This window comes from Salmo trutta, chromosome 7 (genome assembly GCF_901001165.1).
Source record: "Salmo trutta chromosome 7, fSalTru1.1, whole genome shotgun sequence".
In the NCBI taxonomy this organism is placed as follows: domain Eukaryota; kingdom Metazoa; phylum Chordata; class Actinopteri; order Salmoniformes; family Salmonidae; genus Salmo; species Salmo trutta.
The window spans coordinates 2329952-2355353 of NC_042963.1; the positions used below are offsets into that span (position 1 = coordinate 2329952).

Sequence of the window (25402 nt, forward strand, 5' to 3'; positions counted from 1 at the left end):
GTGTGTGTGTGTGTGTGTGTGTGTGTGTGTGTGCGCGCGCGCGGAGGAGCAACTGATTAGATGTTATAATTGTTTGTGTGTTGGAGTATGCTTGCAAAAGGAAATGCAAAGTATAAGTGTGATAAGAGAAGCTAGGGTTTCTGTGTGCCTTAAAGACAAATGTGTGTTGAAGGGTCATGCTGAATTGTGTGTGGTGAGAAAGAGAGAGAAAATGTGTGTGCTGTATGTATGTGTGTTTGTCGGTGTGTGTGTGTGTGTGTGTGTGAGTGAGTGAGTGAGGGGGAAAGAGAAAGAGAGAGAATGAAAAAGGAGAGGGGGAGAGAGAAAGAGAAGTGAGATGTAGGAAGGAAGGGGTAGGGAGGGAGAGAAAGAAAGAAAGAAATGGGGCGATTGTGTGTGTGTGTGTGTGTGTGTGTGTGTGTGTGTGTGTGTGTGTGTGTGTGTGTGTGTGTGTGTGTGTGTGTGTGTGTGTGTGTGTGTGTGTGTGTGTGTGTGTGTGTGTGTGTGGAGGGGGCAGGAGAGGCGGGGCCGGCACAGTCAGTTCTGATAACAGCAACAGTAGGAGGAGGATGAGTCGTGGGACCGCCCCACTCTCCCACAGATATAAATAGGAGCTGGATTTTTTTACTCCACTCAGTTCTCCTGAAGGATGAGATCCCTGAAACACCTCAAACATCACACCAGGAACAATGTGGTGAGTTCCTATCCTCTGAGACCGTGATTACAATACTAGTTCAGATAGTGGGGTTGTTATAAAGGTGGTTACACTGTGTCTTTCTAAGTCAAAGGTGATTACTTTTCTACATAGAGTACTGCAGCAAGAACATATTTTACAGATAAGACTAGACTACTAACTATTCTCTGTCTCTCACACATTTTCTAGGCTATTGTTAATAATTTGGTTCTCATTGTTTGACATTTTGACTTAAACCTTACATACAACTTAAAATGTATAACTATGGATTCTTGCAATTACTATCTTGCCTTTCTGTTTCTCTGTTATTTGTCTTTCATTTCTCCTGCCTTTCATTTTGTCGTGTTTTTCTCCTTCCTTCCCCCTCTCTACCTCCCCTCCTTTCTCTCTTTCTCTCACTCACTCACTCTGTCTCTATCTGTCTCTTTCACTCCCCCCACACCCCTCCCTCTCCTTTTCCTTTCTCTCCCTCTCCCCTTCTCTCTCACATGCTCACTCAATCTCTCCCTTCCCCTCCCTCCTCTTCCCTCCCTCCCTTCTCTTTCTTTATCTTTCAGCCCCTCCATCTCATTTCTCTCCCTCCCTCCCTCCCACCACTCCTCCCCCGCCCACATCTCCCTCTCTCTTCCTCCCTCTCCTTCTTTCTATCTCACACACAGAGCCACACACACAAACACACACAGAGAGAGAGAGAGAGAGAGGGGGAGAGAGAGATACACACCTCACTCACTCTGTTCCTCTTTCACAAACACACAGTTTGTCCTTGTCTGACTACTTTAAAAGCAGTAATTATAAATGACGTGGTTATCAGGGCATCCAGGTCTACCCAACTCTTTCTTTCTCTCTCTCTCTCTCTCTCTCTCTCTCTCTTTCTTTTTTCCCCATCTCTCCATCCTCTGTCTCTTTCTTCAGTATTGTATTATGAATGGTAGCAGCTCATGATGTGTGGTAGTGTATGACCTAGACTAAGGTGTAGGCCTATAAAGAGACAGGTCTTTCTCATTCATTTTCCCATCACTACACCAGGTTTGTAGGAAACAACTGAAAGTATCGGGGTAGACTAGTGACTTGTCATGTATCATGGAGCTGAGGCTTGGTCATGCCAGCATTCAGCTTTCTTCTAGTTCCACTCTGTTTTACCTTTTCAAACATCTAGAGGGCAAACACAATCATTTGTAGTTTATCATGCTGCATTTCAGTTTAAACCACAACATTACTCTTATGTATAAGTCTTGAATACCGAAAGATTTGAGAGTTCTCCTCTCAATCATATTTCTGTCATGGTTATAACTGAGTCTGTCATGTGTGCAAGGCAGACAGCTAGGCTTGCTCCTCATGAATGGGGCTGATAGATAGCCCCAACCTTCAGCCCAGTGATGATGAACCCAGCATGTTCAGCCTGGCCAGGGCCACTCTGGACTCCACAGGAAGCTCTGTGGACAGGCCACGGAAGTCCACTTCCTGGTTGGACCTGCATCCCATTTCTGTTCCTTATTATTTTAAAGGGTGTCAAGGAAGGAAGCGGGGCTCAGGCACAGATCGGCCTTATCTCCTCCATCTAATGTTCTCTACTGGATTCAGAGCAAAGAAGCCCGGCATTGTCAGAATGCGGCTAACTGTTTCTAGCAGGCTAACACTGTCTGGAAAACATTCTTGTAACAGTGGAGTTGTAGGGAAGGAGGGTTGCATAACAAACAAATGTCAGACCACTTCAGGGATCTTAAGGGCTATCCTTAATCATTATTCCCACCACACACACCTACCATTGATTTCTTAGGAATCCATATCACTTAGAGAGATCTGTTGGTCAGTCCTTGTAGTTAAGCAATATGTGTAAGCAACGTGTCTTATGTTATAAAGCAATCTCACAATGCTGAATACATGTCCTTGTGTGATGTGGGCTGCTGCTGTGTGCTGACCTGATCAGTGCTGTGTGTGTGTTCTCTGTCAGGAGGAGGAGAGTGGCCGTCTGGTGCGGTGCTACCCCAAGGTGGTGGAGGGCCAGGTGGATGCAGGAACACAGACAGATCCCGTGGTGGTGCTGTCTTTAGCCCAGGCTGCTGTCCTGGGCCTCATCTCCCAGAATGAGATCTTTGGAGCCACCATCGCCCCCAATGGCTTCTACATGGGCGATCCCAAGGAGTATGGCAGGACCCCTCCTCCTCCAGAGGGCATGGAGTATGAGTACGCTGACCAGCTGATTGGGGCCAACGGGGACTACCTGGCTGAGCCTGTAGGGGAGTCGGAGCCCCACAGGAATGAGAGGAGGCGCCCCGGGCCCAGAGGGAGAACCAGGGGGCCCAGGAATGAAGGAGGAGCACCAGGGGAGCCTCACAAAGTCCCCAGTGTACAGACTCAGGTCAAAGGGGAGAGGGGAGAGTCTGAAACCCCTCCGTCCTGCATCCACATGGCAAAAAGCCCTAGTAGCCCAGGCAAGATGGAGGAGCCAGCCACTCACAGAGGGCCTCTGAAGGAGGAGCAGAGCTGTGGTAACTGTGCTGTGTGTGTGAGAGAGACGTCCAGTCAGACCAAGACAGACACTCGGCCAGAGGAGAGGAGAGGAAGAGGAGGAGAGGGGCAAGAAGAGGAGTTAGCTGAGGAGGACGGAGTGTTGAACCTCAAGACTGGAGGAGATAGGGGAGACAGTCCCAATCCCATCATGAACCACTACTTTGAGTCCAGCGAGGTGGCCTATGAGTCTGCTGACGTGGCCGTGGGGGACTATGATGAGAGCAGCCAGGGCATGCTGTGGGCTGCAGACGCTGAGGGGATAGCCAGGCGCATGCAGATCGACCGGCTGGACATCAACGTCCAGATAGATGAGTCCTACTGCGTGGATGTGGGAGAGGGCCTGAAGAGATGGAAGTGCCGCATGTGTGAGAAGTCGTACACCTCCAAGTACAACCTGGTCACCCACATCCTGGGCCACAACGGCATCAAGCCCCACGAGTGTCTGCACTGTGGCAAGCTGTTCAAGCAGCCCAGCCACCTCCAGACCCACCTGCTCACCCACCAGGGCACCCGGCCACACAAGTGCACCGTGTGTAAGAAGGCCTTCACCCAGACCAGCCACCTGAAGAGGCACATGCTGCAGCACTCCGACATCAAGCCTTACAGCTGCCGCTTCTGTGGGCGAGGCTTCGCCTACCCCAGCGAGCTCCGGTCCCACGAGAACAAGCACGAGAACGGCCACTGCCACTTGTGTTCCCAGTGTGGTATGGAGTTCCCCACCCACGCCCACCTGAAGCGCCACCAGACCAGCCACCAGGGCCCCACCACTTACCAGTGCACCGAGTGCAACAAGTCCTTTGCCTACCGCAGCCAGCTGCAGAACCACCTCATGAAGCACCAGAACGTAAGGCCCTACGTCTGCCCAGAGTGTGGCATGGAGTTTGTCCAGATCCATCACCTCAAGCAGCATGCCCTCACTCATAAGGTACTAATACCGCAAGTCCTCACTGACCAGGTACTGAAACTCCACTGACTTTTGATGGTCCATATATTACACTATGCTCTAGGTCATCAAATAGTCTGCTTCTAATGAATCACAAACCCCTTGATTAATGCGATAAACACTAAGATAAGGGCTGTAGTGTGTTGCTCAATATTCCCACAAATTCAGACTTTAAGAGGCAGAGACCGATGGGGTTAGGTGAACTCAGAGGTATATCAAAATATCTAAAGGCTGTTATTCCTATTGCCCCAACCAGTTGCAGTGTAAACATAGCCTTCAAAGTGCTTGGTTCATTGTATTTGGCCTGACCTCTTCCTGTATGTGCTGTGAGGTGTGTCATACCAACTCATACCTCTTTGTATGCCTGATCCTACAGTCTATGCTCTGATCTCTACCATGATTCATCCTAGACCTAGAGCCTCGCTCTTAGTAATTATAGTGTCACATTAACAAAGTATTTACTCAAATATTGGCTTCCAAATAATGTTACGAATAATTACACTTATTTTTAGTGTTCATCAAAATCTAGGCGTATCCAAACATTCATGTTAATGTTTTAACACGCTTTTCAATACTAAACATGCACCTTTCCATATTGTGAGAGCGTCACAGGCTCAGAGCCAACACTTGGTGGAGCTAATGTGTATGCATCAAGTTGCGGCCATTAAGCAAGGATTTCACGTCTACCGTACAGCAATTACACATCCTGTGCTGACCTATGATTTCTCTGTGTTTGTGTGTATTCTTCTCTATAATAACAACCAATATTTATGTTAATTTCAATGTCTCTGTGAAACCATAGCTTGCTGTTTATCAACAAGAAAATGATCTAATTAATTAAATTGCCAACCCTCGTTATTTTCCCAGGGTATGAAAGAATTCAAATGTGAGGTGTGTGCCCGGGAGTTCACCCTCTCTGCTAACCTCAAGAGGCACATGCTGATCCACGCCAGCATCAGGCCCTTCCAGTGTCACGTCTGCTTCAAGACCTTCATCCAGAAACAGACCCTCAAAACACACATGATCGTCCACCTGCCTGTCAAACCTTTCAAGTGCAAGGTAAGAGGAGTAGTTCTCAATAGACAGTATGGGTTGAGTTCCACAGTTCCAAGAGTGTTGAGAGTATTATTATTCTATTGTGTTCCAGGTGTGTGGCAAATCTTTCAACAGAATGTACAACCTCCTGGGCCACATGCACCTCCACGCTGGCAGCAAGCCCTTCAAGTGTCCTTACTGCTCCAGCAAGTTCAACCTGAAGGGCAATCTGAGCCGACACATGAAGGTCAAACACGGCATCCTGGATGCTTCACCAGACGGACAAGGTGACTAACATCAGTACCATCCATCAGTTTGTACCTTATGTCAGTTATGCACCTGATGGCAGTTATGATTTGGTCATGAATTAATGCAATACCATGTGATTTTTTTTTTACATAATGTTAATTTCTCAGATACACTTGAAATTTCAATGGGCGTCATGTTGCGTTGTTGTCAGTCAGTCTGCCCTTAATGCACTTTGACTCAGCATGTACTGTAATCTACTGGCCAAGTGTTTTGGTGCTTTTCTACCGCTCTTCTCCCTCTGTGTTTTGTAAATATAGAAGTTCTTGGATTAGACATTCCTGTCCCTATCAGTGGAGAGTGATAGGGAGGCAGGGGAAGGGGAGGACTGTATTGTCCTCTGTGGCTGGGAGTTGGTGTGTGTGTGTGAGAGAGAGAGAGAGAGAGAGAGAGAGAGAGAAAGAGAGAGAGAGAGAGAGAGAGAGAGGGAGAGAGAGAGAGAGAGAAAGAGAGGAGGACAAGAGGACAAGATGGGCTCATGAGTGTGTCTGTGCATTTCCTTCCTCAGAAGCCCCCCCTGACATAGAGAACCAGGAGGAATATGATGAAGAGAACCTTGAATTCAGCGAACGAGAGAACCTGGCCAGTATCAACACACCAGACATCACTAAACTGTCTGAATTGGAGTATTATAGCAGCTACACCAAGGGTGCAGGGCGCTACAACACTGCATGAATGATGAGAAAAGACCCCATATTGAGTAGAAGTGTAAACTAATAAAGGGAGGTAGTGCCGCTAGCAGTTTAAAGTGGTGGAATCTGCCCATTCATATGCACTGGAATCTCGCTTTTCTTGCTCTGATTTTCATTGGGAGTGAGAGACAGGTCATTTGGGATTGTACATTTCTCATCGGCACCTTGTTTTGTATTGAAACGTGAGTTCACCTCTAGGTGCCACAACATTGTGATTGATGTGTTCACGTGAAAAAGGTCATATCTGAAAATAAATAATCTAACCTCCTGGGAGAGTCCTACTCAACATACATCCCCAGGGGTGGCCTAACTCTGTAAGCACACTTTTTAGGGAAACAAATACATGATAGTGAAATGCACTTACTCAGACAATCCCCAGCAAGTGTGCGGATAAGTCAGAATACAGCTGAGTATTATTGCTTTTATTAACATGTATAGAAATGCATACAGGCCAGTCAAATAAATGTGTCGTCTGTTTATGTCCCTTACCAACGCTGATACCGTTCAAGCAGTTCATGTGAACCAACCATTATTTGTTTTTACTTCCCGGGTTAACATTTTATACTGTGAGTAGTTTCAACTACAGTTGTAGGATTTTAATTTCATTGTTATATTTGCAATGTGCAGAAATAAATAATTCACCCAGTGACAGACTCTGCTGATATTGCTCATGACATCACTTTATAGCCCCATGTGACCAGCTTGATTTGAAGTTCCTGCATTGTCACTTTTGTCCCCAGTCAAATAATGATATTGTTGCAGACCACATCTTGGTGTGCTAAAAGCTAAATAAATTATTTCCCCCCATTGCAGCCACCATTTACCAAAGAATCTTACCATTTCTGGGCCATATTGCCAAACCCTGCAGCTAAAGGCAATAGCAGTCTAGTGACATCCTTTCTCTGCATTGTGGAGCTTGATTTCATGTTGCCCAATAGACTTTTTGGGCTTTATCCTCACCAAAGTAGATTTAAAAAGATTACCATGAACACACTAGTGCAGTTTCATTTTTCAGGATGCGTCACAATTTATGCCCCATGCAGACCTTTATGGGACAGATCTCAAAAGCAAATGCAGCCCCTGCATGCGCATGGTGGTTTTGGTTCAGGGCGGAGTCTCAACAGGAACGGTCCTAAAACTTTGGACAGAAATTAAGTGTCCTATCCATCATGCTGCACACTGGTCTAAAGTGATGAACGACAACTCCCAACATGACAGGGCCAGACCCAGCAGAAAATTTGAGAAATTCACAATATTTTTTCCCTGCTTAATTTTACAGACATCACCTGCAAACTAGGTATCAATACACAATGTTGATGTGCGTTTAATTAACAAAATGCAAATTTGAGAAAACTATTTACAGTGGGAAATAAATATCTGAAACTTGAATGGCTTTCTGTGTTACACATTGGTGTGGAAATATCCTGTTGCTAGAACTATGTAAAATGTGTACCAGACAATACTGTAAAATAATAAATTTATTTACCTTTAAAATCAGTGTGCTCCTTTTATCATATAATATTAAAATGAGGCAGAACACAAGCATAGGATCAAACAAGATGTATTAGCAAATATTCTTGACATGGCCTTCATGTTTCTTTAAAGGCATAATACAGTATCGGAATACAGTACTTCATTACAAAAATAGAACCCTGGAAATAGGGACAGGAGTGCTAGATGGAACAAATCAACAGTACAATCACCTAATTTCACACACCACATATTACTTCATCAGACAATATGCATGTGGCTATCTGACCTAAGTTAAAAATGAGGTACAAAAACAGGACAATGTCACTGTCAGGCTAGCTGCACTCTTCAGTCCTTCACTTGCCCAGGGCTTTGTCCAGGTTATTCTTGATGGCGTCCAGGAAGTCTTCAGTGTTGACATAGTGCTCATTCAGCTTGCATCTGCAACGAAAGGACAGATCAGCAGTCAAGGCCCTGTCCCTGAGAGAGTCATGCACACTTCAATAACAGGTAAAAATCGAATGATTCTTTCCCCCATGATTATAATACAAAAACATGACAATGATCCATGCATTAATAAACATGTTAGGCAGATCAATAATTTAGTAAATGCAATAGTAATGAGCTCACTTGGAAAGGCCATGAATGCAGCCGGCAAGGTCCTTAGTCATAACACCACTCTCAACGGTCTCCACACACACCCGCTCCAGAGTCAGAGCGAACCTGCAGGTCAAACAGACAAGATTTCAGTCATAGTCACAACAGCTGACCTTTGAATCTAAAACACTGCCATTTGCCTGGCAAACACTAACGGAACAGGACAGTGGGACTTTTACAGCACAACTGCTTGTTGTATGATAATTAATTCCCTTCATGGTACAGTATATGAAGACTTAAGTTAAAGCCAAATGTGATCAGTAAATGATCATATCTAGTGACAAACTGTTTAAAAAATAATTTAAGACTAGCTCAATTAATTTCTTACTTGATCAGGTCAGGGTTGCCATCAAGTTTACCCCGGTGCTCAAGCCCTCTGGTCCAAGCAAAGATGCTGGCAATGGGGTTGGTGCTTGTTGGGTTTCCCTAAAGGTGGACAAAGGTCACAGTTTAACCATGGAAATACTGATACTTTACTGATCATGTAAAAGCAGGTACAAAATATGGCTACAACAATCCCATGGTGATGGATAATTCTTTTCAGCCTATGAAGTCATTTTGGCAGCATATTTCCCACCACTAGACGGCACTGTTCATACACAAATCAACCAGGCAGACATTAAAAACAGAGACACTAATTTTACTCCTCCCATACCACTGTTGCATCCGCCATGATTTATGCTTCTCTAAATATGGACCTAGGGTTGTAATGGAGGCGGTTAGTACTAGAGTGACTAACCTTCTGGTGCTCGCGGTAGTGCCTGGTCACTGTGCCGTGGGCTGCCTCTGCCTCAATGGTCTTGCCATCGGGACACACCAGCACTGACGTCATCAGACCCAGAGAGCCGAAACCTGTGGAGAACCCATACGGTATGTCAGTCACCCATAGTCAAACCTGTTACAGGACTATTTTAATCCAAACTCATTTAATTTGAAGTGAGGTGTAAATTTCCTAATTCCTCACCCTGAGCCAAGATGTCAGACTGTACATCTCCATCGTAGTTCTTGCAGGCCCACACGAAGGCACCATCGGACTTCAGCACTTGGGCAACCATGTCATCAATGAGCCTGTGCTCGTACCAGATCTTCAGCTTGTCAAACTCTGGCTTGTAATTCCTATGGACACAAACAATATGGTAGTGAGTGCAGCAGGGTTGTGAAAGTTTAAACGACATTGGGATCGATAACATTTAAAACAATCACTAACTGAAAACTTTTTTTTTTTACAAAATTATAATCCCAGTGCAGTTATCACAAAACTACCACTAACAGACCCCAATATTTTTTTGTTACAAATACCTTATGCAACAACGCTGTAACGTTAGGAGATATGAATCTTTCAAATTATTTGACACGGATATAAAGCGAAGTGACAGGAGCGAAGTCCTGTATGGCAATATTTGAGACGTTAAGAGGTGATGAAATGCAAACTTTGCAAGGTGGAATTGAGCTACAGTTGCAATGCTGAAGGACAACCCAACCAGTTGCTGGTAGCAGTGTGATAAGAGACAGTGAGAAAATCACAGCGCTGATTACAGAAATGATTGCCGTTGATATGCAGCCATTGTCAATGGTAGAGGATGTCAGCTTCAATACTTTAACGGCATATTGAAAACAAGACTACAAATGCTATGTCTAAAAACCGGGATGGCCCTGATGGAGAAATTGTACAATGATTGCTCTGCAAGTACAAGTAGGGTTTTCACTAGTTACCACTGCCACAAAGTCAAAACTCTATTGTAAAAATTCATGCAAAAAAAAAAATATATATATATATATATATATATATATTTTTTGGCCTTAATTTAAAGGTTAGGCATAAGGTTAGCAGTGTAGTTGAGGTTAGGATTAAAATCACGTTAAGAAGAGAATTTGTAGAAATAGGTCGGCTTTATGACTTTGGTACCTAGTGACGACCGGTATGTAGGTAGCCAGGACTGCGGTAGAGTGAAGTGCATTGCCCCACCAGCGGTCATACACAGAACCACATCTGAATTGTGAATTCGCGTAATTTTATGATTTAATAAGGTTTAAAATGATTTTTAAAAAGTGCAGTTTAAACATTAAGAGAAAGGGTACATTTGTCACAATCCTAGAGTGCAGTGCATTACACAATATAACCTATGCGAGGAACCCCATGAACCAGGAAGAAACAACCAATATTTTACTCCATAACAGGTTAAGGCTAAAGAGGTCATAAAAAGCAACAAATACTAACGCCTGGTAGATTTCCTCAAAGATGTCCTTGAATCTACCGTCATAGGCTTTGAGAATGGTGTTCTTGGTACTCAGGTAGAGGGGCCACTTCTTGCCAATGGCGTACTGAAAGCAGCTGTGCGCAAAGCCTGAAATAGACTGTTGTGGAATAGAAAGAACATGGGTCACCCCAAGTGTAGGTCAAAAGCAGCAGTACAGAGGTTAACATCCTTCTGGCTATTAACCCCCCGATTAGTCCGCACTTCACACTTCTATTTCCACTAGACAAATTGAAAGTCGGCCACATGACCTCTGATATTGTCAAATCAAACACTCCTGCTCATGATGGTAAACAAACATGGTAAGGCAGGTTTACAGGAGGTGAACTCACTCCATACACTACCGCTTGAATCTCATAGGAGAAAAAAAAAACATAGGAGAAAATAATGTCTGGGGAAAAAAAAAAACAGTTGACAAAATAAAGTAATCTTAAAACTTGTTGGGGATAGGGGGCAGTATTTGCAAGGCCGGATAAAAAATGTACCCGATTTAATCTGGTTACTACTCCTGCCCAGTAACTAGAATATGCATATAATTAGTAGATTTGGATAGAAAACACTCTAAAGTTTCTAAAACTGTTTGAATGGTGTCTGTGTATAACAGAACTCATATGGCAGTCAAAACCCTGAGACAAATCCTAACAGGAAGTGGAAATCTGATTTGTGGAATCACTTCAAGCCTTTGCCATTGAAACACACAGGGACTTATTAATCATTTAGCACTTCCTAAGGCTTCCACTAGATGTCAACAGTCTTTACAAAGTGGTTTGAGTCTTCTATGGTAGAAACTGACCCAAAGAGAGGCTTGGGAAGTTGGTCACAGGGGGAGGGCCATTACTACTATGACGCGGGCGCCCATGGGAACCCTTTTGTTCCGAAACGTTTAGTAAGACAATGCAATCGTCCGCCTTGAATATTATTGAAGCTCTGGTTGAAAAAGGCCCTAAAGATTTGTTATACAACGTTTGACATGTTTGAACGAACGTAAATATATATTTTTTGCACATTCGTGACAAGTCCCGTGCGCTTCAGTAGATTATGAGTAGCCTTCGGAACGCGCTAACAAAAAGGAACTATTGGGACATAAATTATTAACTTTTTAGAACAAAACTACATTTGTTGTGGACCTGGGATTCCTGGAAGTGCTTTCTGATGAAGATATTCAAAGGTAAGGGAATATTTGCAATAGTACATTTGATTTTAGATGGTTCCAAGATGGCGCTAACATGTATCGCCTAGCCTATTTTTCTGAGCATACCACGTTGTTTATTGCAAAATGTGATTTCCCAGTAAAGTTATTTTTAAATCTGGCAATGCGGTTGCATTCACGAGATGTTAATCTATAATTCTTTGAATGACAATATTACATTTTAACAATGTTTTCGAATAGTAATTTTGTAAATTGTAGCGCTGGTGCACCGGAAGCATTTGAGGGAAAATATTTTCTGAACGTCACGCGCCGATGTAAAATGCTGTTTTTATATACAAATATGAACTTCATCGAACAAAAAAATGCATGTATTGTGTAACATGATGTCCTAGGAGTGTCATCTGATGAAGATTGTCAAAGGTTAGTGCTGCATTTAGCTGTGTTTTGGGTATTTGTGATGCATCTAGTTGCTTTGAAAATGGCAGTGTGATTTTATTTTGGCAGGGTACTCTCCTAACATAATCTAATGTTTTGCTTTTGCTGTAAAGCCTTTTTGAAAATCGGACAACGTGGTTCGATTCAGGAGAGGTGTATCTATAAAATGGTGTAAAATATTCATGTGTTTGAGAAATTGAAGTTATAGCATTTATGAGGTTTTGTATTTCGCGCGACGCGATTCCACTGGCTGTTGACTAGGGTGGCCCACGTTCCCAGACAGGTTAAGAAGTGAATGACGTGCTGAACTCGCCTCATCTGTGTTGTACATGCCCATTCCACAGCCACCTCCAGGAAACTTGTAGACCTCCCACTCCTGGCCTTTGCTCCCATCAGTAGGAGAGAAGACCATCTTGAACGTGCCTGGCTGGCTGATAACAAAGTCTGTAGCTCTGTACTGTAAAAACAATGGATAGGTTACAATCACATATACTGAAGACAAAAATAATACAATTTCTTTCATTTAGAAGGAACTTACCTGGTCACCAAAGGCATGTCTGCCAATGGTGATGGGCTGGGTCCAACCTGGAACTAGCCTGGGAATGTTCTTGCAGATGATTGGCTCACGGAAGACTGTGCCACCCAGGATGTTCCTGATAGTTCCGTTGGGGCTCTTCCACATCTTCTTCAGTTTGAACTCTGATGGAAAACCACAGTTCTCACGTAACAGTAATATGGCAACATTTAAACCATCAGCCGTAGGTTCCCATTATTGCAACAACAAAAAAATGTAAAGGAGTGACCCTTGGGGGGGGGGGGGGGGGGGGGGGGGGCATTTGGAGAAGGGATGAAACCTTTACAGTAAAACTATAAAATACTTAAATGCTATTCAAATACCTTCTACTCTTTGTTCATCGGGAGTGATGGTGGCACATTTAACAGCGACATGGTACTTCTGGGTGGCGATGGCAGAGTCGATGGTGACCTGGTCATCAGTCTGATCACGGTATGGCAGACCCAGGTCGTAGTACTTCAGCTCCACAGCCACATTGGAGAGGATAAGCTGGAGGAGTAGAACACATTGACAGAGGAATCAGAACTCAAACTATGTCCAGCTGCAGGCTGTCACAGACAAAGAAAGTTGACCTTACGTATAAACGGAAAGGAAGAGGCAAAGCGAGAGGATTTACGGCGCCCATAATCTGTCCAGGTGAGAGTCCGAGGTTTGTGACAAAGTGTTGAATTACGTGAGGCATATTTGATAAAAATATACGTTTTGTCATGTTTAGGCTGTTACAAATGTACAGATCCAAGTGGATGCACGTGGCATTCCGGCAACTGAGAAAAACAACTTCGTTGTGCCAGTCACGCATATCTGACCTCATTGCTAGAATGGTCCCATCGGACTTGGAGGACATTTATTTCCATTGTTGGAGCAGTCACTTGACCATCTTGTCAATATAATAGATCTTTGGTATAATTTATTCAGAGGACTAGAGGATTCCAGACATTGTCTCAGTGAGCTATGACTCTATGGCTTTAATCAATGTCCACAACACAGTCCAAGTACATAAGGGTCAAAATAACAGTAAGATAGTCAATTCAATATTGACACGAAATCTTTAAAAAATACAATGAATGCCATTTAGATACCACTCATTGTTTTTTTTATTTAACCAGGCAAGTCAGATAAGAACAAATTCTTATTTACAATGACTGCCTACCAAAAGGCCTCCTGCGGGGGCTTGGATAAAAAAAAATTAAAAAAAATATAGGACAAAAACACACATCACGACAAGAGACACCGCAACACTACATAAAGAGGGACCTAAAGACAACAACATAGCATGGCAGCAACATGAAAACACAGCATGGTAGCAACACGAAAACACAGCATGGTAGCAACACAACATGGCATCAACATGGTAGATGTAATAATTGTATCCTCATTCATGTGGTGTGATCCCATATTGTTTTACGTGGAACAATACGCATTAAACATGTTTAGTCAGAAAATGGGTCATGTTTTTCTTCCATTAATATTTATGTTCAGACTGATCCAACACACCATCTGCTATCTCCAGGAGGCGAGCAGCCAATGCAAGCGAAAAACCCTCCCCCACAGCATACAGGCAATCTCCCAGCACTCAGACACATAAACACTCGCAATCTGTGGGTCAGTCAGTTGTGTAAAAATAGACTAGTCAGAGAGCAATCCTCCCCTGGGTCTGACAGACACCACTGTGTCATCCCTCTACCCTCCTCCAGTGGTCCCAGTTCAGCACCTTCTCTTTGATGAACTCCCAGATAATCCTGGTCATCTCATCTCCGTCCATCTCCACCACAGGCTGGGACACCTTGATACGTTTGTCCCCATCTGTCCAAAATAGAAGAGTGCATTAATGGAAACTGGCAGCCTTTGTCCCAATCTTGACCTACACCTAGTAGTGAGGAGCACCAATGTTGGCCTAGTTTAAGTACAAAAACTGCACAGCAACCAAAGTCTGTCATTATAGCTCATTACCATACACACACACACACACACACACACACACACACACACACACATTTATTATTATAATATATATTTTTTTATGATAACTTATGTTTGACTGCAACATGCCCACCCAAAAACCAATGACAACCAATACTACAACATGTACTGGAATATTTTCTTTGAAAGTCTGAATATTCTAAAAGTCTCAGAAAAGATTTCCTGAACAGACTCATGCTGCTTGGGAGGGTTCTAGAAACTATTGGTTCTCAATTAGGAGAGTTGTGAGATCAAAGTCACCTCATCCTACAAGACACGGCACTGTCATTTGCACTTCATGGTTTCATATCTCCATGAACAGTTAGATATTCAGCTCTCTTAATGCCCATAACTAAAGAATGTTGACAGCAAGACATTTCCATTTTTCTTCATCTGTAGCTGCAATGCATCTTGCCCTCTGATTCACCCAGACAAGTAGTCCAATTATCTATTACAAAACAAGGCTCTGCTCCCACACGACTCTGCCTTTTAAAAGGCCCTGGCAGAAGGCAGGCCCTCGCCCACTCTTCCAGATAGACCATGCAGTGGAGAGGGAGTGGAAAGGGGGAGGTGCAGAGAATCAAGTGACTTTCTGATGTTCCTGCCAAGTCTATATTTCTACTGCTCCCCAGGACATCCAAGAAGTGTAGAGAAACAAAATGGCGGTATTCAGTAGAATGATCAAATAAGACCGCCACATGGACCTATGCTGTACGACAACCTGTATATTAAGTATACACAACATGTGACCTTTAGTGCAACTATGCACCTTTCAAAACAGCCTACTCCAGAAACTCTGTTGGACATTCCCAAACCCTCTCAACAAGGTGTAAAATAAGGCCCATAACTTCGCCCGCAAGCAAAGAGATATTTTGTTTTATGTGTAATGTAAGTGCCTTAATGTGTTTGGACCCCAGGAAGAGTAGCTGCTGCCTTTGCAACAGCTAATGAGGATACCTAATAAATACGGTGAGATATATATGGACTGCTTCGCTTACTCATCTCTGCCACAAGTCTTCATTTAGGTCTACATTCCTTGGCCATGATCCAATAGATGTTCGGCAGTAGTCGCATACAGTAAAAGGGAGATTGGGTTATCTAGTTTACTGCATGCAATCAAAGGAAGACTCATTCAGTCATAAAGGACATAATCCTTTGAGAGCCAATAGTTGACTTTGGTTGACTTGCCATAACAACTGGCAACAATTAGGCCATCCTTCCATCTCAACTGGCAACAATTAGGCCATCCATCACTTTTGAATACTGTGGAGAACATTTAGCAGAAATCAGATGTGTTTTGAGCAAAAATGTTGGCAGGTGTGAAAAGCTTACTGACACGGGGTGAACTCTGAATGAAAGATTCATCACCCCCCCCCCCTCCAAACATTTGTTTAAAAAAGAAAAGAAAAAAGGCAATGTAAAGTGTTGGTCATGTTTCATGAGCTGAATAAAAGATCCAATATTTTCTATAGGCAAAAAAAGCTTCTCATTTTGCGCACAAATTTGTTTACATCCCTGTTAGTGACCATTTCGCCTTCGCCCTAGATAACCCATCCACATGACAGGTGTGGCATATCAAGAAGCGGATTAAACAGCTTGATCATTACACAGGTCCTGGGACAATAAAAGGCCACTAAAATGTGCAGTTGTCACGTCTCAAGTTGAGGGAGTGTGCAATTGGAATGCTGACTGCAGGAATGGCCACCAGAGCTGTTGCCAGATGTTCATGTTCATTTCTCTACCATAAGCCACCTCCGTTTTAGAGAATTTGACAGTACGTCCACCAGCCTCACAACGTGTAACCACGCCAGCCTAGGGACCTCCACATCCGGCTTCTAAGCTTTCACAAAACATGTTTATACATTAGTCATTAACGTATGCAAAATATCAGTAGGAGGCCAACAGGGACACGTGAGCAAACAGTCACTTGCAACTGGAGGTCTTATCTGAAAGATAGCTTGTCTTGTGTGATACAGGCCTTTCATATCCATATGACATGCACCTATTTGAGTAGTCAAGGACAATGCAAACCAAAATATCTGCATGCGCTTAACTCTTGAAGGTCAGATATTTTTTACATTTACATTTACATTTTAGTCATTTAGCAGACGCTCTTATCCAGAGCGACTTACAGTAGTGAATGCATACATTTCATACATTATTTTTTTTTTTGTGCTGGCCCCCCGTGGGAATCGAACCCACAACCCTGGTGTTGCAAACACAATGCTCTACCAACTGAGCAACAGGGAAGGCTATGGTTATCCTGCTAACTAAAATCTCAGTCAAGTGTGTTTAGGGTTATTTTTTTTAAACATACATAAGGTCTAGGCTACATTTCAGGTCATCCATTTAAAACTGAACTTGGTTACTCTTCAAGAAGCATGAGATGAGCAAATTAAAGTAGTAATTTGTTTCTGCATACGCATTGAACGAAGTGTGTTTGTGTATGGTACAAACAGACGACCAAAACATTTGTGGGTTATAACGTGGATTTATATAACGCCATTTTCTGTATATCACGCTACTATAAGTATGTTATACCAAATAAAATGACAAAAGTATACCCCTGAATTATGACCCATACTTGAAGGGTAGGGCAGTGGGAAGGCAAGTGTGTCATTGACAGAACAAATGTCTATATTTTAGAAATAGCACATGGTACCATACCTATTCATGCCTGTATTTAAAAATTCTTCCACTTAGCAAAATTCAAAGCTCCAGTTACAAGCAATAAAATGCTCCTGGCAGACAAAGTCCATCTTGTGACTGTAATAATAAAAACTGAACAGTTTGCCAATACCTTTATGAACATGTTTAATTGAATCAAAGCAATACAAACTCAGACTAATGATGTGTTTTGGTTAAGAAAAGGTCAAATGTCACACCAAAACCATCCACCATAGTTTGAAAGTTTCCATCCATGATCATTGTAATACTGTAACAGAAGTGTTGCCTGTGATTGCTTTAAAATCAGCCTAATATTTTTACGTCTGTCCTTACAAACACAACAAGGGTATGACTGGATGGATAGTGGGTTGTTTTAACAGGACCAAAGCCTGTAATCTATCTAGAGCCCCTTCATTGGAGTCATTCCTCACAAAACCCCATACTAGACAAACACATCAGTGGCAGCAAGCTAGGTCACTTCTTCCAACACATAAATATCAAGATTAGGATTCAGAGACAACTGAGTGTAAAGCCTACATGTGTGCAGATAGAGGGGGAAACAAGCTACCCTTCAACTGACCTGCTACTTTATACAGTGCTTCAAAGTCAAAGAACAGAAGCGGCAGGGCATTACAGCTAGCTACTGACAAAATAAATACCATCCATATTTTGGACTTTCTAATTTGAAAGTTAATCTGGAAGGTTATAGGGCATCTGTAAAGTTATTAGGGAGGTCAAGATGATTTTTTAATTAGTGCCCGTCAAACAGCTTTCTTGATAGACTCCACAGTTGCGACATGGTTCAGTTATTGCTGCTGGTTGGACGTAAACACATTTCCCTGTTGCAGAGCCTTGTCCCACAATAGGCTGACCTTGGTAAAGGTCTCTTCGCAACAACAACAAAAAGTGGCTAGAGCCAAACAATGGAGGTGTAAACATTGACAGTTATTAAAAATAATTGTATTAATGTATATTCTGTATTTCATACTGACACTATACATTTTTCCCACAGCTAAAATAAATAAATACGTTCGCAAACGTTGCTCGCATGGTAAATGGTAATGGCCAGATTTGATATTTCAATATTTAGAATACATTAATCTAATATCGAGAACTTTATTTAGCCTAATTCGTCGTGAGGCACTCTACTTTAGGCCAAAGGTGAAATGCATTTTTATTTTACTTTTTATAGACAACAAAGTGACAGACAAATCTCCCTCGACCCTCTTCCCCTCACTACCGGTTTCTAGGTCAGGCCTGGTAAAACAAGTCAATTTTATGCACTGACAGCTAACGTTAGCCATTCACCGAGCAAATGTTGTACTATGTACATTCGTGGAATAAATTGGCTAATTGAAGAATTTTTCATATTAGTAGTAACAGTTACTTACCCCTCAACCAAAATAAACAAACATCTAAAACTGGCCAAATGGGGCGCAAGAGACAGCTAGCTACCTTACCTAGCTAAAGTAACGGCGAGAAAGCTACACTGGATAGGCAGGCTAACGTTACTTTGCCGGGCATTGCGGTGTGCCTTATAAAAGTATTTTCTGTATGATTCTGTAAAATATAATGTAACTATGACAAATGGCCACTATTTGGCTCAAAACTCACAATTCCTCTGTTGCAAACTCTGGGAGGTTGCAGCTGGCGCGAGCACAGCGGGGTTTTTGGAGAGAGTGGTCGCCGACCTAGAGAGAGAGCGGAGGACCTTCAAGTATCCAGCCATGATTTGCCCAAATTACTTGCAGCTAACAACCGAGAAACTCCGAGCAAAGAAGGGCCGAAATGAACCCCGCTCACTGCAATATAGTCAGCAACCCCCACCCACGCTTGACGCTACGTCACACAGTCAAAGACAAAAGAGGAGGGAGGGACTTCTAAATAACCGTTCCAATCCGCATTGGGGATTTATGATTTTCATTCTGCGCCAACCCAATCTGAGAGAGGAGAGGTATAGCCTGGGAGACTGGGTTGTCTGCGCAGCCATCCGTTCTGCTGTCTAGACTCTAGACAAGAGCCAGTTAACTCTCAGTTTTATTCATGACCGCGGGAAGTAGGGGTGCTGAGGGTGCTCAGCACCCCCTGAAAAATCTGACCAGATTATATATATTTTTAAATACAATTAAAAAAAATATATATATTTTTTTTTAATCACAAATTGTGCACTGGACCTTTACCAGTCCTGTATTAGCCTTTGATATAAAAAAGTACACTTAAAGCATTCCAATCCCGATTAAAATGCTATAGCTCCATTCCGTAAATTCTGGCTCTAGGACCATGCAAAGCATTGCTCGGAGAGCAGATGCCAGCCTTTTCTGTCTCTTTTACAAAGCAGATGGCAGACTGCCATTTGCTTTACCAGTCAGCTGTTAAGGCAGTGCGCTGATTGCTTTGAATTAGAATTTGTAAACAATGTGCCCTCAAAAAAATGTTTTTGGGGGGGGGGGGCACTGAACACATTTTAGGTCTTGTGAAAGGAAACTTGTACATTGAGGCTGTACTCTTACAGTTTTTGACAGTAGCCAATAGGGTTTTGTGGCTATTTGAGCCTAATGCAGGCCTACCAACAAAACCAATAGAGCGTATCCCATGACATTTTCACATGTAAATAGCTTTTGATTTCTATGATATAGCCTACAGCCTATATGTGTTCAATACAGGCCTACATTGCATTAGAGTTTTAAAAATGTTTTTACATTATGAAAGGCTGACATTAGTTCATTATTTTTATACTTGGTCTGTAACACCATGGGCCATATAGCTGACTGTAAAGTGCATTGTATTATGTTGTATGATGCAAGAAACCACTTTATAAAATAAAATGTATTATTATTGCCATACAGAGAATTAGACAATGTAGGCTACACCTCTGACTGTTGGCTAATTTGCATATTCAAGCCTACCTTAAAATAAAACACTGCCCCTTTAATGAAGACATGAGCTTTTTACCTGACTCCTTTCAAAGACAGCTTGAAAGTAGCCTACATGTTTTGTGCTCTTGAAGGAAGCAGTAACTCCCCATTGCTGACCTATACTTATCTATAACTGGGCTAATAACGTTCTAACTAGCAAAGGATATCAACAAATGTTCACACTTGTGGCTTTGATCTGAAAAGCGCATTCATTCACTCTGGGTTGATATTGAAAGACCCCTCCTGGGCTACCTACCAATAGAAATCTACACTGTTGCGCTCTGGCTCTGTCTACAACAAAATTACAGATTCAATAATGCAAAACTTGATTTGTTTTGGTTTGTTGCATTAAAAAGGGGCTGATACACTGTAATGTTGATTCGATCATAGAAAAAACGTTGATCTATATAGTGAAAACTAATGGGGTGAACTCAGTGAAGTTCAGTCTCTTGCCTTTCTGTGCGGCCTGGTGTGGCAGTGCTGGAGGAGCTGTGCAGCTTACGTCTTGAACACACCAATAGGGTTACTATGCAAAATGGTACATAACATCATCTGGATAAGTGTGCAACAAAGAACAACATTCACCTTCTGCTGCCATTTCTGTCAAGCCGTCTACACTTACCCTACAGTTTGATGCATACATTTGCTCCAGTGTGGTGTAGCGGTCTAAGGCACTACATCTCAGTGCTAGAGGTGTCACTACAGACCCTGGTTCAATCCCGGGCTGTAACTGGCCGTGATCGGGAGTCCCATAGGGAGGCGCACAATTGGCTCAGCGCTGTCCGGGTTAGGGGAGAGTTTGGCCGGGGTAGGCTGTCATTGTAAATAAGAATTTGTTCTTAACTTACTTGCCTAATTAAATAAAGGTTAAAAAAAAATTGAATAAATTCCAATGTACGCACCACGCAGAACGCACTGCAATTGCCTCAACAACGCAATGCTGCAAGGCAAACGCAGTGTTCCATTGGAAAATAATGTACTTCTGGGGTACCAAATAAAAACACTGTTTGTGTGATCGAGGCGTTAGAGAGAAGATTACTTGTTAACCAAGGGTTAATTTAATTGGGAGGTGGGGATCCCTCCTTTTCGGTGACCATTCAAAACCAAAAGCTATTTTATCGCTATTAAAATATAGGTTGTGATAGCTGTAAGCCTAATTGTTACTTTCATTTATTCGCCCAGTAGGCTAGTGCAATTTTGGTTTCATGTAGGCCTATTGGTATGAAAATAAACGACTAAACAACTTGCTATTTAGATCATTTCCCCCAAAAGACATGTCTTGTTTTTGGCTTCAAAGATAAAAGCAATTGCAGTCTATAACAAATGTGCATTGTCATGCAGTGACATAATGATAATTGAGATAATGCAAATAATTAATGATTACCTAGTTGGGCTAACGGTTGTAACTTCTTGCTTTAGGCCTACATCATCATCCTCTGCCTGCATCCCTACCTGTAGCCTACCCGCCTCTTCCTTCTCTTACTCTATCAGTCTTGCTTGTCCATCTTCCTGAATTAAAATGAGATATTCTAACAGATAAATATTGATGGGAAAATGTCATTAAATATTACTAAGTTATTTAGCTATAGTGTGGATGTAGGGCTGTTCTTTTGTATATAATGAGCAACCAGATGCTGCATAGGCAACACAATGATTTCAGATAGAGACAAACTGTTTTTCCGGGCCGCCTCCGCATCGGCTACTATTTTGCAATATTAATATTCTCTGAGTAGTCTTGCTGATACAAAATGTTTCACACAAGGATGGTTTCATATAACCTATAGCAGGGGGTCTGCAACCTTTTTCATATGAGTGACAATTTACAATTGATCCTGCAATTTCAAAAAATCTGCGTACCAGTTATGACTTTCATATAAGCATTGTAGGCTACTCAACTGTCCCCAGAAAATGTCTAACTGCCCACAAATTGAATAGCCTAATTCTAGCTACTAGACAGAGACACGGTCCATTCAGCCACATCACAAGGAGCTCAACTATGCCTACCTGTACCAGGCGGGCAGCGGTGCTAAATCATGGGTGCAGACTTAATGTGTAGATTTTTTTTCATTCCTTAGTCGAGTTTGTTTGTCTTTATGCATCCTTGTCGATTGTGGCCTTAAGCGATTCCTTTGAAGTATTCCTTTTATTTCAATGCACTTGTAGGATTTATCTGACATAGTTTGCATTTGCATTCGCAGTCAGCTGTTTTATGCTCCGGCTACTTTCACATTGATGTCGGTATTTGAAGTGTGCATTATGCATCTATAGTGTGCATTATGCATCTATTTCATGTTGCGCTGTATGCACTGTTCCACAAGTAGCCTAAATAAGTCAATGCAGCCCATGTATGAGGTTGAGTAGTACATTGTACACACCATTTGTAACGACAGTCGTCAGGAATGGACCAAGGCGCAGCGGGTTGAGTGCTCATAATTAACTTTTTAATGAAAACACTTATACCAAACAAAACAAAACGATGGATGACGAATACAGACTTAAAGGCCAACAACAGCAATTCAAGTGACAACCTCCCACAAATTACAAACACACCCTAATATATAGGACTCTCAATCAAAGGCAACTAGACAACACCTGCCTTCAATTGAGAGTCCACACCCCAATTAACTAAACATAGAAACAGACTAACTAGAAAGAACATAGACTAACAGAGCAGTGACCAAAACCCCGGAATACATAAATCAACTACCCTCTACATAATACACAAACCCTGAACCACATAAACCAAATAACCTCTGCCACGTCCTGACCAGCCTACACTAACAAAATAACCCTCATACTGGTCAGAACGTGACACCATTCTACAGACCTATAAACCTAATAAACCTAATATTGGGGTGATAATGTCTGGGCGACATTTTTATCCTTCCATCCCCAGTCAGCGAAAAAAAACTCAGCATGCCCTCCCCCAAACTACTTCCCGCAGCTATGATGATATACACAGAATGAGACGCAGCCATGATTCATTTGAATATAATAACGTTTTAGGTAGGCATAATTGACTCTCAGCAGCAGTTAGAGCAAAGACATTCTATGCTGGTTGTCCAAATTCACAGTGTAGTTTATATATTCTGTGGTTTGATAGGCCCAGATGGGTTGTGTATGGACTGGGATATGGAGCCAACAGAATCCTCTCACATTCCGTCTCCTCTATGAAGGGCTCTATTTTTAGCTGTGGAGGGTTACCATACTGGGAGAAAGAATGGGAAGTGCACAGTCATGTGAGACTCAAAGCTTGGAGGTGATCCAGTCCCTCAGTTCAGACCAGGCAGGTCACCTCCCAAGTCTTCATAAAGTCAGAGGAGGGAGGGCATTAAAGGACAAAGACACTCTGAGAGGACATTTTAATGAAATTATGTGTTTGAACACATTTTACACACACGCCACAAATTAACTACTTATTTTCCTCCACAAAAAAATTTGATTCGTCCATTTATATGACATTAGTAATACTTTGGAACTCAAATATATGCATTTGTTATCTTTTTTTCCTGAATAGACAGGCTTGTGGTTGGTTATCCACTAGATCCCTGGACAAGATGTTTTCATCTAATTTATTTTCACTCCTACAGTGATCTAGATGAAAGGTCAATCAGAGGAGAGACAGTGCTATGACATATGACTTGAGTGAGAACCTACTCTTTTGTACCTTAGAATGGATTTTATCTTCCAGGCAGTCTGGAATGCAGTTCAACCTATTAGTAACATATGAAATATTACCCAACAAACTGATAAGGCCCTAAGGTACAAATGTTATGTACATATCTTTAGGGCACTTTCCATTCTGGAAGTCACACACAGTAGTCTATCGTCTTGTGACAGATTGCCAGTCCACGCAAGATTAGGTTCTGGTTTCAGAGAACACAATGTCCAGTTTACTCACATCTCTTTAGTACACCTTACCCTAGTGATGATCTAAATCTGGCATAACATACTGTTTCTATCATGACACAAGGCGAGACCCAGATGCAGACACAGGAGGCAGATGGTTAGAGTCTTACAATATTTATTAATCCAATAGGGTAAGGCAAGAGAATGGTCGTGGACAGGCAAACGGGTCAAAACCAGTTCAGAGTCCAAAAGGAAACGAAGGACAGGCAGAATCAATGTCAGGGCAGGCAGGATAGTAGTCCAGAGTCAGACAGGTGTCAAAACCAGGAAGACTATCAAAAAGAGGATAGCAAAAAAAAAGGCATATGGGGAAACCGCGCTGGTTGACTTGACTAACATACAAGGTGAACTGGCACAGAGAGACAGGAAACACAGGGATAAATACACTGGGGAAAATAAGCGACACCTGGAAGGGGAGGAGACAATCACAGGAACAAGTGAAACAGATCAGGGTGTGACAGTATCACTTAGAAACCAGTGAGAGAAAACAAATCTGGACATTCTACACATATAGGATCAGTTCCTCCATATCGAAGAGGTATAAGTCACCCAGTATAAGTCATCCAATAGGCATTATATAATTAATTGCATTTCTTTTTTTATTTTATTTATTTTACCAGGTAAGTTGACTAAGAACACTTTCTCATTTACACCAACGACCTGGGGAATAGTTACAGGGGAGAGGAGGGGGGATGAATCAACCAATTGTAAGCTGGGGATGATTAGGTGGCCATGATGGTACGTATGAAGACCAGATTGGGAATTTAGCCAGGACACCGGGGTTACACCCCGACTCTTACGATAAGTGTCATGGGATCTTTAGTGACCACAGAGAGTCAGGACACCCGTTTAACGTCCCATCCGAAAGACAGCACCCTACAAAGGGCAATGTCCCCAATCACTGGCATTGGCATTGGCATTGCCTAAATGTGGCCTAAGAAAGATGTTATCTTCTCAGTGGTGTTTTGTATACAGTCTATGGTTTGATCAATCACGTTTATGGGTTTAATTGACTTCCTGCACTGGTTGTCGGCCTAAGAACAATAATTTGACACTGTTTGTTCTATCAGCTTCACCTGCTGGAATAATATTAATGATTTTGTATATAGTAAGTGGACGTGGAGTGACCTCTGCTGGAGGAATATTGTAGATGAAACAATAGGCAACCCAGCATATGATTGGTCCAATGGATGTACCAATAGGATTCCCCCGTTCTGTAACACGTTGTTT

The 25402-nt window shown here is 42.4% G+C and overlaps 1 protein-coding gene and 1 pseudogene across 3 annotated transcripts; one reads left to right on the top strand and one right to left on the bottom strand.

Annotated features, from left to right (window-relative positions):
• The first annotated feature begins 629 nt into the window (after nucleotides 1–629).
• Nucleotides 630–7670, top strand: znf710a (zinc finger protein 710a). Of its 3 annotated transcripts, none has more exons than XM_029757600.1 (5): nucleotides 630–694; nucleotides 2646–4160; nucleotides 5016–5207; nucleotides 5296–5470; nucleotides 5998–7670. In XM_029757600.1, the coding sequence occupies exons 1-5, from the start codon at nucleotides 650–652 to the stop codon at nucleotides 6162–6164; spliced, it is 2094 nt and encodes a 697-aa protein (XP_029613460.1). In that variant the 5' UTR covers nucleotides 630–649; the 3' UTR covers nucleotides 6165–7670. The 3 variants fall into 3 exon arrangements, with proteins under 3 accessions (XP_029613460.1, XP_029613461.1, XP_029613462.1); XM_029757601.1 differs by having other exon boundaries at nucleotides 2646–4130; XM_029757602.1 differs by having other exon boundaries at nucleotides 2646–4049.
• LOC115196730 (isocitrate dehydrogenase [NADP], mitochondrial-like) lies at nucleotides 7645–19092 on the bottom strand (annotated as a pseudogene).
• Between the last annotated feature and the right edge of the window lie 6310 nt (nucleotides 19093–25402).